Source organism: Felis catus, chromosome B4 (genome assembly GCF_018350175.1).
Source record: "Felis catus isolate Fca126 chromosome B4, F.catus_Fca126_mat1.0, whole genome shotgun sequence".
Classification (NCBI taxonomy): Eukaryota; Metazoa; Chordata; class Mammalia; order Carnivora; family Felidae; genus Felis; species Felis catus.
Window position 1 is genome coordinate 78,993,295 of NC_058374.1, and position 12,709 is coordinate 79,006,003.

General features: G+C 51.4%; 1 protein-coding gene across 2 annotated transcripts; it reads right to left on the reverse strand.

The window, feature by feature from the left end:
• Positions 1 to 1,252: 1,252 nt before the first annotated feature.
• On the reverse strand, positions 1,253 to 12,342 carry KRT73 (keratin 73). 2 transcript variants are annotated; one of them, XM_019833854.2, is made up of 9 exons: positions 11,830 to 12,342; positions 10,121 to 10,335; positions 9,264 to 9,324; positions 8,299 to 8,394; positions 7,417 to 7,581; positions 4,785 to 4,910; positions 4,166 to 4,386; positions 2,902 to 2,936; positions 1,253 to 2,123 (listed from the first exon to the last, which is right to left on the reverse strand). In XM_019833854.2, exons 1-9 carry the CDS (start codon positions 12,274 to 12,276, stop codon positions 1,870 to 1,872), a joined length of 1,620 nt encoding a protein of 539 aa, XP_019689413.2. In that variant the 5' UTR covers positions 12,277 to 12,342; the 3' UTR covers positions 1,253 to 1,869.
• Positions 12,343 to 12,709: the final 367 nt, after the last annotated feature.

A 12,709-nucleotide genomic window follows, 5' to 3' on the forward strand; every position in this document is an offset into this window, starting at 1 on the left:
TGCTTCAACACAACTCATACACAAATGCATTCACTTCACCAAAGACTGATGGAACACGGCTCATTGTTTTAAAGAGAATCTACTGCAGGGGCACCTGGGTGGCTCAGTCAGTTAAGCGTCCAACTTCTGTTCAAGTCATGATCTCATGGTTCCTGAGTTCGAGCCCCGTGTCAGGCTCTGTGCTGACAGCTCAGAGCCTGGAGCCTGTTTCGGATTCTGTGTCTCCCTCTCTCTCTGACCCTCCCCTGTTCATGCCCTTGTCTCTCTCTTCTCAAAAATAAATAAATGTTAAGAAAAAAATTTTTTTAAAAAGAATTAAACCAATTGGAGGCGCCTGGGTGGCTCAGTCGGTTGAGCGTCCACTTTCGCTCAGGTCATGATCTCACAGTTCGTGGGTTCGAGCCCTGTGTCTGGCTCTGTGCTGACAGTTCAGAGCCTGGAGCCTGCTTCCAATTCTGTGTCTCCCTTGCTCTCTGCCCCTCCCCCACCTGCACTCTGTCTTTGTCTCTCAAAAACAAACAGACATTGAAAAACAATTTTTTGAAGACCATCTACTTCAGCCTTTTCCCAGAGATCAGGGAGCAGCCATAACTCGAGCCCCAGGCTTTCCAGAACTGGCTTCCTTCTGTCTCTTGATCAATTTTAAATCCTGCCACAAGATAAATGCTGCCTCCCTCCCCCTGCTGATAAGCAGCACGTTCTTTAAGATTGCCTGTTCACTGGAGCACTGGCTTGAGAAAAACATGACTTGAAGGCGCAGCTACTGGGGATGGGGTAAGAAATGACTCCAGGGTATCACAAAATCCAGTGGGATCCTGCAGTCCATGCAAGGATCTTTCTCTCAGATTAAAAGATACTCTGGGGTGCTGTGGAACACACCAGACCTCGATGCCCCAGGTTTCAGGTCATTTACCTCCACAGATAGAAAATATGTGGTCTGAGGGGCTCCTGGGTGGCTCAGTGGGTTAAGCGTCCAACTTCAGCTTGGGTCATGATCTCATGGTTCATGGGTTCGAGCCCCATGTCGGGCTCTGTGCCGACAGCTCAGGGCCTGGACCCTGCTTCCTCTCTCTTTCTCTCTCTCTCTTTCTCTGTGTGTGTGTGTGTGTGTGTGTGTGTGCCTCCCTGCTCTCTCTCTCTCTCTCTCTTTCTCTCTCTCAAAAATAAATAAACATTAAAAAAAAGAAGAAGAAGAAAATAGGTGGTCTGAGATGAGGATTCCCGTAGAAGAGAGAACCAGCCTGGTCCTGCATGAGTTTTATTAAGTTTATTGGTGAGATGCGGGAATTAGAGAGGTAAGACCTGAACAAGGACAGGAACTCACATATTGAAGGCACAAATCCCTTCATGGATAAGACCAATCTCCAGGGCTACTCCCAGCTCTGTAAACGTGTAGGGGCCATGCAAGATAGAACCCGTAACCTAGTGTTTTGCCTGAGCTGCTGTTGCTGTAACAGGAGACAGTCTTTGTGGGTCTGTCGGTGGCCCTGTAATCTCATGAACCCAGGCAGCGTGTGGTCAAATAACTCCCTAAGGCCAGGCTGTGTGTGGAAGGGGGTACTGCTGAGAGAGACCTTTCTCTGCAAGGGGCTGTGCGGGCCAGGGAAAGATCTGGGTCTTCATCCTTGGCAATGCTTCAGGAAGGGGAGCCTGAGTTAGGGAGTCTCTTAGTATGGAGGCAGCAGGATGGGCTAGAATCCAGATTCTGAACGAAGGAAGACTAAGGCAGGAGGTAGAAGAGAGGGAATGTCAGTGGCAAGGAAAAGCAAGAAGGAGACGATGATAAATGTGATGCAGGAGTGTCCTCCTGGAGAAGGGAGTCCAGAGGAAACCAGGGTGAGGTGGACAGTGGGGAAATACACTTTCACTTTATCTTGTGGTTTTCTTGGTGGGGGAGCTCAGAGCTGAGGTCTTCCCCTGGGCGTCCTTGAATTCGCTTGCACTGCCCAGCCTGGTTTTGGCCTCCCCGCGGGGGCCACAGTTCCCACTGCCAGTGACACAGCCCCCGGACAGCATGCCGTAGCCCCCCGAGACAGAGCTGGGCCGGTAACCAAAGGTGCCAGAACCGCTGAAACCAAAGCCAGCTCCTGTGCCCGTGGTCCCGGCCACCGTGCTGCTGATGACTGCTGTGGGGGTGGAGGGAGGAGTGATAAGTGTATGTCCCAGGACAGGGGTGACACCAAGTCCCCTCCAATCTCCCACCCGCAACTAGCTTAAATGTCTCCCTCTTAAGCAAATGCTTCACGTCAACTGTGGACTCTAAGGATATATGCTCAATTCCTGAGCAGCTCAGGCACTGGAAAATCTAGCCCAGATCCCACAGGATCCCCAAATTGGGCATGTTCTCCTTCTCTGAACAAACAGGAGTACCAAGAGTGTCCCCTGAAGCATCACATAAGCCAATAGGGCTCTCATTTAACTTTAGAATATGCTCTTAATTTTTTTCAAAGAACTTCCGGATTGCTTGATTTCAGGAAGTTTTGCTGGCCCGTCTTAGGAGACCAGGCTGACCTCTGTGGAGCCAGCGCTCACACTGGTCGTGCACAGCGTGCCTGAGCACAGGTCTCGGCTCTCAGTGAGGAGGTGGGCTCTTCCTGCTCACAGCTTCCATCATGCAGGAGAGCTGTCATGGGACGGGGGAGGCAGAAGAGGGTGGGCTGAGAGTTTTGTCCCAGCATAGGTGAGATCTCTGGGGAAGGGGCCCATGTGAAATACCAGAATGTGACGGGAAGCTGCCAGTGGGAGCTCCACGGAGGAAGAGGAAACAGGTCTTAGCGAGGAAGGGGGTTGTGACCAGGTGATCTACCAGGCAGAGCCCATGGGGGCCCGGAGGCAGGCACCCATTTCCTCTGTGTTCGTTAATGGGCTACAAATATTCCCCCAGAGGCATGAAATACTCACAAATGCTCACAGAATTGGTGTGTTCTCCAGACATCCTGTGCAGAGAGAAAAGGGGAGGTAAGTCTCCAACGCTTGGAATCCAAGTTCCCCACACCGCAGCTCGAGATCATCAGCCACATGAGTCCAGCCTCCACGAACCCCTCCAACTGGCCAGATGTCATCACTGCACCTGCATGTCTCTGCTCTGCCCCGCCCCCCAGTCTACCCTTCCCACGTCAGACACGTGCCAACCTGCAAACTCGGGACCCCCAACAACAGCACCTCTCAGGGCCCCTCCTCTGGGTTTCTCTTTATCCTATTTATTCATTCCTGGGAGGCTACTGCCTGAATAAATACACGTGTGGAAATGCTAGCATCAGAAGGTGCCCCTAAGGAAATAACCGTCTGATTTTAGGACCAGTAACTTCTCCTCTGCTGGTCTCAGCGCTACAATGGCGCTCAGTTAGAACAAGCTTTTCACATGTCAGTGTTTTATGTACCTCACTCTGACGTGCTGTGAACCTGTACGACTCACACCGTTACATACTTAGTATTTTTCATGGACTCTGCCTTTTATACCAAAAAAAATGCATTTCTCTTAACAAGAAGTTTTATGGGGCTCCTGGGTGGCTCAGTCTGTTAAGCGTCCAACTCTTGGCTTTGGCTCAGATCGTATCTCATGGTTTTGTGAGGTGAAACCCCACATTGGGCTCTGCACTGACAGTGTGGAGCCTGCTTGGGGTTCTCTCTCCCTCTTTCTCTGCCCCTCCCCTACTCACGTGCTCGCTCACTTTCTCTTTCTCTCTTTCTCAATAAATAAATTAAAAAAAATTGTTTTAAGACATTTTCCTTCACCAGGGTAAATAGAAAACCAACACTACCTGATCAAAAAGGATTTAAAAAAAAAAAAACAGTAGCAGTAAAAATAAATATAATGAAAATAAAGCAGTTTAAAACTTTAGGGCTAGATATTGTTGCCTTCCCGAGGCTCTGAACCTGGGATCTAGTATCTCTTTACTTATAAGGATATTTGCAAGGGTCCGAGCGGTGTTAAAGACACAACAGAACCATCCTAAGACTTTCTCCCTGTTGTGGTCTGGAGACTGGCAGGAAAACCATAAAGGAGATTGCTGTCTCATTGACTGACCAGATGCTGTTTAAAAGCTGTTTGTCATGACCTGAAAAGCATCTCCAGCCACTCCAGCAACCTCCCCCACACTCTGGGAAACTGAGTCAGAAAAGTCCAAAAGTTCTTCCAGCTCTAAGACCCTCCCTGCCCCCCCACCTGCACTCCTCGCCCTCCAGCAGCTTGCGGTAGGTGGCGATCTCCACGTCCAGGGCCAGCTTCGTGCTCATGAGCTCCTGGTACTCCCGCAGCATCCGGGCCAGCTCCTCCTTGGCCTGGTGCAGGGCAGCCTCCAGCTCGTCCAGCTTGGCCCGGGCATCCTTCAGGGCACTGTCGCCCCGCTGCTCGGCATCGGCGATGGCCATCTCCAGGTTAGAGCACTGCGGGACAGGAGGTAGCATTTTCCCCTAAGTTCTAAGGGCAGGCACTCCAAGCCTCATTTCACCCCTCATCCCCCGTGTGCTGACTGTGGTCGGACCCTCCTCTGTCTGGCCCCAATTCCTACAGCAAAGCCACATCCATGGTGATAGATAGAGTCCCCTCAACTGGGTCAGGGGAGATTCTTACTCTTAGCCACTTGGCTTTCTGAAAAGACCTTTCCAATTGTTCCAGATTTCAGATGGGAGGTAAGTGTGGAGGATGAGATCAGGGGCTCCACCTGAGAAAGTGGGTTCTGAGATGAAGGATGTAGAGTAGGAGAGAGGCCTGGGGGAGTATGTGTGATAGACCATTCACACCTCCCTGGAGAGTGAGCCAGGAACCTCCAAAGCCCCTTCACCTGCTTCTTCACACTCTCAATCTCTGAGCGCAGCCTTTGGATAAGCCGAGTCAGTTCGGAGATCTCATTCTTGGTGTGCTTGAGGTCATCCCCATGCCGGCCAGCTACTAGCTGGAGCTCCTGGAACTAGAAGGACAGGGGGCAAATCAGAGACCTTGACTCAGGCCTGGTGGAGCTCAGCCTGGCAGACCGTGCCTTTGCCTTCAGAGTGTGACAGAGGTGGGTAGGGGTCCCCAACTTCACCAGGCCTGTCAACAGCCCCCCACTCGAACATCTATCTGTTCATGGGATTTATTTGTTTGTCTTAAGCACAGTTCTCTCACTGATGGTTACATTTGGCCCTAAGGACTGTTGAAAGTCTTCTCCTCTCCATACTGCAACCATATAACATACAACTCCAACTATGACACTGCTCTACTGATAGCCCTTCAAAGTCAAGGTCAAATTCAAACCATGAGCATGGCATCAAGGTGCTTTGAGATTTGCATCCACCAGTCTCTCCAGACTCATCTTTCGCTACCCCTGCCCATCGGCCTCTACACTTGTGCTGAACTGTTCCCTAAATGTCCCTGTGCTCTGAAGTCTCTGAGACTTTGCATGAGGCTCTACCTCCACCTGGAAAACCCTTTCTCATCCATTTTCCCTTTTTCCCTAGCTAGTTCCAACTCAGCCAAAGCAGATCAGCTTCCTCCGGAAGGCCTTCCTTGATCTTCCTTGATTGGGTGTACTTCTGGTTCCGTAGTTCCTACCACTCCAGTTCATAGATCTTACCACACTGTACTATAAGCACACCTTTCTGTGTCTTCCCCATCAGATTTAGCATGACTGGATGACAGGGACCTGTATTCTCTGTGACTTCCTGCCCTTTATAGCTCAGCTGGGCTGTGGGCTACTGGAACTGCTTCTGGGAATGGAGGAACATTGTGTGTGTGTGTGTGTGTGTGTGTGTGTGTGTGTGTGTGTGCGCGCGCGCGTGTGCGCGCGCGTGCACACGCGTGTGTGTTGGTATATTCTGCTAGTCTAACACCACTAGCCATGAATTTGAGGTCATCTACTAGTTTGGGATCACTCCCGCCTTGATGTCATCCATTGAACAGTCAATAGAGAATATTTTAGTTCTACCCCAGAATCTGGCTTATGAGGAACTTGGAAAAGTGTGACACTCAGAACTCTGGTGACTGCACACTGCTTCTCTCTGTGTAACTGGTGCTTGGCCTTATGGGTTGTCATATCTGACCCTAACAAGGCCCTAGAGCCAGGATTCCTCTTAAAAATGCCAGGTCCCCTGGAAGACAAAGAGGCTTCTCACTATGTTCCTGTGTTTTATCTTTGGTACTAATCTTGGGATGATAAACACTGGGGCAGGACAGGTGGTCTTTCCCTGCTTCTCTGCAAGTCTATGTGAGGAGGATGGCCCTCCCTACAAACGGACAGGGAGGGAGGCACTAATTCCCTAAGTTCTGACACCAAGCAGGCTCCTTCTGAAGCAAACAGACCAGTGTCCTTCTCCACTCTGTTCCTGGCCCATCCTAAGTCGTCACTATAAATGCTTCTTAACAGAGTCATGTCCTGATCTTTTGTCTGAACACTGTGGAATTTGTAGTCAGTCATCTAGATTCAAATCCAGCTCCATTTATTCCCAGCTAAGTGACCTTGGCAAATTACTTAAATGCCCTGATCCCTGCCTTCTTCATCTTTGAAAAGGGAAGAAGAAGAAGAAGCCCTTCTAATTCTGTTGCTAGAACTACACTAATGAAACTCTGGTCAGTATGGGCTTAGCTCCAATTGGAGACTTGCAGGTATGGATAACCCCATACTTCTTCTGGAAGGAGTTTGGGGTTAAGCACTGGCCACTGACAATCCAGAGTGCCTGGGCCACATGGCCGTCCCTGAAACTGGCTTGCAACAGTCACGTGGAGGGACTTGGGAACTGGAAACTTGGGTTTGAACACTTATCAAGGAGCCCTGGCCTGTGCTGTTGCCTGGACCTCCCTCTCTTCCTCCCAACCCTGCTGACCACATCTTTCTGTCCCTATGGTAGCAAGGAGGCAGGGGGAGAGATAAGATAAGGTCTCAAGTGTGTGAATTTCCCCTGGGAAGGAACCCAATAAATAGCATGGAACAATTAGGAAGTTGCCATCTGATCTGAGAAACTAAATTATCTAAAGAATCATTTCCCCACCCACGACCCATTAAAGGAGTTAGGATCATACTCCCCCTTTATCCTTGTAATTGGACTTGAATGAAAGGTAGGAATTACCTGATCTCAGATGACATTCAAGAGACCCCCTAATTTATTGTAATTAATGGAAGAGTGGAGATGCTAACTACCCATGTTTTCCTCCCTCTCAGACTCAGTTCAAACCCCTCAGCCTTCAGGAAGTCAGTACTGACCTGTCCCACTTGGCCCCCTAACCTCTGTCTCCCCAGCATCCAGGACTCTGTTTATGCCACATTCATTTGCAATCAGCCATGGGTGTCTGTCAATGGCTGCCCCAGTCTTTGTGGATTAGTCCAAGAGCTTCATCTTCTCTTCCCTTTGGGAGTACCCCAGAACCCAGGACAGTGCCATGCTCCCGACAAATGTGTGGACCATGGTGGGCCATGGACTCTGAGGAGGTGTTCAGCCCACCTTGGTCTGGTACAGGGCCTCAGCCTCGGCCTTGCTCTTCAGGGCTATTTCCTCATACTGGGCGCGGACCTCAGTGATGATGCTGTCCAGGTCCAGGTTCCGGTTGTTGTCCATGGACAGGATGACAGATGTGTCACTGATATGGGACTGGATCTGAGCAATCTCCTACATGAGAAGGAAGGAAACATGAAATGCTATTTGTGGATGGACGAAGGCCAAGGTGATGACCCTTTCATAGAGAGCCCCTAGAGCCTCCCAAGTAGAGACAAGCTGTATTCTCCAAAGCCCCCCAGCCCAGATGTTTCAGTACCACATCTGAAAACTGCTGAATGAGTTGGAAGCAGCCCAAGAAGAAAACAGCCCATCTATCTGTCACTTGAAACAGGTCAGGAGTCGAAAATATAGAGGAGAAACAGCCTGGCCACCACACAAGAGACACTAAGGACACAGGAGCCCACATATGCTTGGCCAACAAGATCAGGCTTTAAGCCAGATGATCAGAGGTAGTAGAAAGGGTGTGAGGACTCCCCCACATTTATCCCTAGAGATTCCTGTTCAAGACCCAGGGAGACACCCCAAGTGGCAGACAGAAGACAGGCAGAAATGAGAATATCCTTAGCTGAACATCAGTGTATCAAGGACCCATGGCTTCCTCAAAGATGTGAGACTGTGACTGGGAGTCCCAGGCTGGGACTGATGGTCCACATCATTTGAAGGCAACAGGATAGATGTCATGCTTTCCTTTGATCTACATGCCCCCCAGCATCCAAATGCTGGAGATCCCCTGGGCTCTTAAAGTTACAAGGAATGAGTAACCACTCATTCACATGTCTGTCTTCCAGAAGACAGAGTTAGGGATGGGGCTGGGGGATGGAGACTTACCCCTTCATACAGACATTTGAAGAATTTGATCTCTCCATCCAGAGCATCCACCTTGGCCTGCAGTTCCACCTTGCTCATGTAAGCCGCATCCACATCCTAAAGGAATCCAGAGACCCCCTGATATCGCCCTTCTTCAAGCCCAGAAAGGGCTCTCCCAGGAACTGACATCGAAGCACCAACACTGAGATGAGCTGCCCCCGGGAATGGAGTGAGGCCTCAGAGGGCAGGAACATAACTTCCAACCAAGACTCACTGCGAGCCTCTGGAACTCATCTGCCCCCATCCAAGATGGAATCCTGTTCCTCCCCCTATTTCTCAAAGAGAGGCTACGGGAGAGCTATCTCCTACAGGGGGTCATTTGGCAGTCAGAGCCCAAGGCAGCCACAGCACTTTGCCAGAGACAGGCAGAGCTGGAAAGTAAGCGTGCAGCCCTCCCCAAAGCACGTCCTGTTCCCCAAGCCAAAGTGGACATAACCTGGACATTGGCTATCCACATCTGGGCTCTCACCCATCGACGCCAAATATAAAAAGCTGACAAGGTAGGGGTGCCTGGGTGGCTCAGTTGGTTGGGCGTCCGACTTTGGCTGAGGTCATGATCCCGCAGTTGGTGGGTTCGAGCCCCGCATTGGGCTCTGTGCTGACAGCTCGGAGCCTAGGGCCTCCCTTGGATTCTGTGTTTCCTCCTCTCTCTGTCCCTCCCCTGCTCATGCTCTCTTTCTGTCTCTCAATAATAAATAAACGTTAAAAAAAAAACATTTTTTTTAAAGCTGACAAGGTAATGTATTCTAGGTAAACATCTAGGTGTCCCAAGATATCCCAAGCAACACATCCTTCCATCTTCGTCTGGCACTTCAGATCCTGGTCGTTCTACAAGGAGCACAGACCTCAGTTTCCTCTCTGTTACCTCCCCCGCCCTCCATGCCCCACCGCCAGGTGACAGGCATATACATGCACCTCCTCCTCACCTTCTTAAGCACCACAAATTCATTCTCGGCAGTTGTGCGCTTGTTAATTTCCTCCTCATACCTATAGAAAAAGCATCCCATGAGCAAGGTGTGTGTGTGTGTGTTCTCATCACAAAAACAGAAAAGAGGTGTCCACTCTATGTATCTTTTAGCAGCTACTATTCTACATCTTTGCAAATCTGTCCCACTCACTAGGACTAGGTGGCCAGCGCTTGTAGACAGGGTTTGAAAGTAACTCCCTCCCAGGTCAGGGGACCAGATGATTTTGGGTCTGGATTCCCCCTGATGCCTGGGGAGTAACTAGGTTCTTCCTCCTCCCATTCAGTGTCCAAATCACAGGAACATGCTGCTATCCCTTGTAGCCATGATTCTTGCATCACTCCAGCTGCCTGACACCTTGCTAGTAACCTCACCCCATCCCAAAGTGTGAATCTAAAGGAACCTAGAACTGTCCCCGGACAGGAAGAAGGAGCATGGCCCAAATGTCCAGGACCTGAAGACAATGAGAGAAACTCCAACTCCCTGACTTGCTGGTTTGGGGAAGGGGTGGTTCCTGGAAATTTGGGGGACCTCTGAGCGAGCTTAGGAGCTGAGAGGCTTTCTCAAGTGGGAAGCAGAAGGGAGTGTGCCAAGGAGGTGGCCACTTGCAAGAACAGCCCTACCACTGCCTGAGAGGCTGACTATCCACTGTCCAGACTGCCCAGTCACCCAGAGAGGGCCCTCATCTTGCCAAGGCAGGGGAACTCAGGACGGGCCACTGTCACCCAAGATCAGTGCCCCTGAGCAAGTGTCCCAGTGCCTGCTGGGAAAGCCCAGCTCTGGCAGGCCAGCCAGCCCGGGCATGGGGTCCTGCTCACCTCTTCTTGTAGTCCTCCACCACGTCCCGCATGCTCCGCAGCTCCGAGTCCAGCCGCACCCTGTCCCCGGACAGCGTCTCCAGCTGCTTCCGCAGGTTGCTGATGTAGCCCTCGAGGATGGGCTCCAGGTTGTTCTTGCAGTTGTTCAGGTCCAGCTGCTGTAGCAGCTCCCACTTGGTCTCCAGCACCTGGTTCTGCTGCTCCAGGAACCGCACCTGGGACCCAAATCAACAGGCACTCTTTCAACAGGGAGGGCCTGTGGGGTTTCCTTTCCTGGGCTGTGGTTGTGTTGTCCTACACTACATTAGCTTAAAGCGTAGGCCTCCGGACTTAGAAAATGTCCCTCACACCCTTCCCCATCCAGGGCCCTTTGTCTGACTGAGGTTCTCTTTGTGGGGACAGCCTCTGATATTGGGCAGGGGCTCATCATCTTTATTTACCACTAGTAAATGTCTAAATCTGCAGGGACCTGTGTCCATGGGCAGCCAAGTCCCTAGATGTGTAAGCTGGCCTTGTACTGGCCTTCGCACTCTTGGGCACCTCTGCTCAGGGCCAGGTAGCCTGGACTGTGCTCTGCCTGCTCTCTGTCTCCTCCATCATGGCATCTCCCAGCCCAGCCAGAGGCAAGCACTCAGTTGACTGGGGATCTTGGGCCCTCCCATGTTGCTTTCATGTCCAACTCTCTGGTCTCAGAGCATTAATCTGGGGGAAGAACCAGCATTCTCAAGCTGTAGCTTACAAATACCATACCATTCCCTTATTCAAAATGGTCCGGTGGTTCCACATCACCTGCAGAGTCCAGTCCAAATTCCTCCCTGTGCTCTTCACTGTGTGCCCACCCCTCCTCCCCCTCCTCCACCACTCACCCAATACTCACACAAAGGCAAGCTCTCCCCATTCTTCAAACAAGTCCTACCATGCTACACGGGACTTCTCCCTCTCTCTAGGTTTCTTTTCCCCACCTCCATCCAGTGAACTCCTATTCACACTTTGCCACCCTACTCACTGCCACCCTTGGTGAGCTTCCCCTGCCCCCCTGAGCTCAGGAAGTCTCTATTTCTCAAGGCCCTGCTACCCCTTTTTTCCTCAGGGGTTCTCAAACTCAAGTGGCCATCAACATCACCTGGGGGCTCCTGGGCCCCACTGCCAGAGCTTGCGATTCAGTAGGTATGAGTTGGAGCCTGAGAATGTTCATTTCTCCAGGTGCCCAGATGATGCTGATGCTGCTGGTTCAGGGAGCACTTTTGAGGACCACTGCTCTAGTACATTGTCCTCCCCATCTGCCTTCCCCCATAGATTGGGTGTATTATAGTCTATGAGTCCATCTTTCAACCAGGATCTGAGCTGCTCTGGGTCCCATGAGAGGAGACATTGGGTCTCATGGCTTTATAGAAATCCTCGGCTGCCATGGGCCTCTCCTTTGTCTGGCTTCCTAGTTTCATAAACTGTCATTCTCCTACTTCTCAACTCTGAGGCCACTTGCCCTGCTTCTTGGGAACATTCCCAAATCAAGCTCCCTGGCTCTTCCTGCCCCTCTGTCCACCCCCACCCTCAGTCCTGACGTCCAGGTTGGTCCAGTTCCTCCCTACTCAGTTCTTGCTGTGTCTGCATCTTGGGGAGGTGCCTGTCTCAGATAGAAAGCCACCTGAGGGCAGCAGAAGTAGAAGAAGGAAGGGGGTCTATGCTTGGCTTGCTCCAAAGAGACCCACCTTGTCGATGAAGGAGGCAAACTTGTTGTTCAGAGCCTTGATCTGCTCCCGCTCTTGGCTGCGCACTTTCTGGATCTCAGGGTCCAGCTCCACGTTGAGGGGGGCCAGGAGGTTCTTGTTGACAGTGACCTGGTGGATGCCTCCTGGAGGGCACACAGTTGGACACACGGGCCCAAGGGCCACACTGCCAAACATGCTGCCAGCAAAGCCACTGGCCCGGTTTCGACCAAACCCATAGCCCCCTGCCCGCCCACTGCCACTGGCCATGTTGAGTGAGATGCTCCGGGCACCCCCCAGGCTGTAGAGGCTCCGGCTTCCAAAGCCCCCGCTGAGCCCTTTGCCCCCTGCCCGATAGGAGGATGAGCTGCCCCCTGAGAGCACTGCTGAGCAGCCGCTGAAGCCCCCCTTGGCGGCAGCCCCCGACTTGTAGGTGAACTGGCGGTTCATGCTGGGGAGGCCAGAGAGATGGAATAATACGCTAACCCTTAGCTGAGACGCAATTCATGAGCCTACAGTCTCAGGCTCACCCTTTATAAGGCTCAGGAGGGAACCACTGCCCTAATTTGAGGGTTTAGTTTGCCTGGGAGCAAAAAATCATTTTCTCCTAGCAAAATCAGAGACACCAGGCAAATAACTTGAAAATCCCCAAAGTGCTGGGTTTGCATGTCTTGCTCATGTAATTTGAGTCTTATCTAATTAACATGGGATAATTAGCCTAACCAAATTATCCCTAGAAAGATCTTGGCTGGGAGATTTGTCACAGCCTCGGTTGCCCTTTCCCAGGGAGTGGGGAGGCTGGATTGCCGGGGTGCAGAGGAAGACCTTTAATTGACAGAGTCATCTGTGAGAGATCTCACAGCTCTACCGGCATCAGATCAGG

What these genes read in the sequence shown, in the direction of transcription:
- KRT73 (XM_019833854.2), bottom strand. Translation starts at nt 12,276, where the DNA reads ATGAACCGCCAGTTCACCTACAAGTCGGGGGCTGCCGCCAAGGGGGGC. An exon ending in AATTTGTGGTGCTTAAGAAG is followed by an intron (nt 8,395 to 9,263) that starts GTGAGGAGGAGG and finishes GGATTCCTTTAG; the next exon opens with GATGTGGATGCGGCTTACAT. An exon ending in CACCAATTCTGTGAGCATTT is followed by an intron (nt 2,124 to 2,901) that starts GTGAGTATTTCA and finishes CCCCCACAGCAG; the next exon opens with TCATCAGCAGCACGGTGGCC.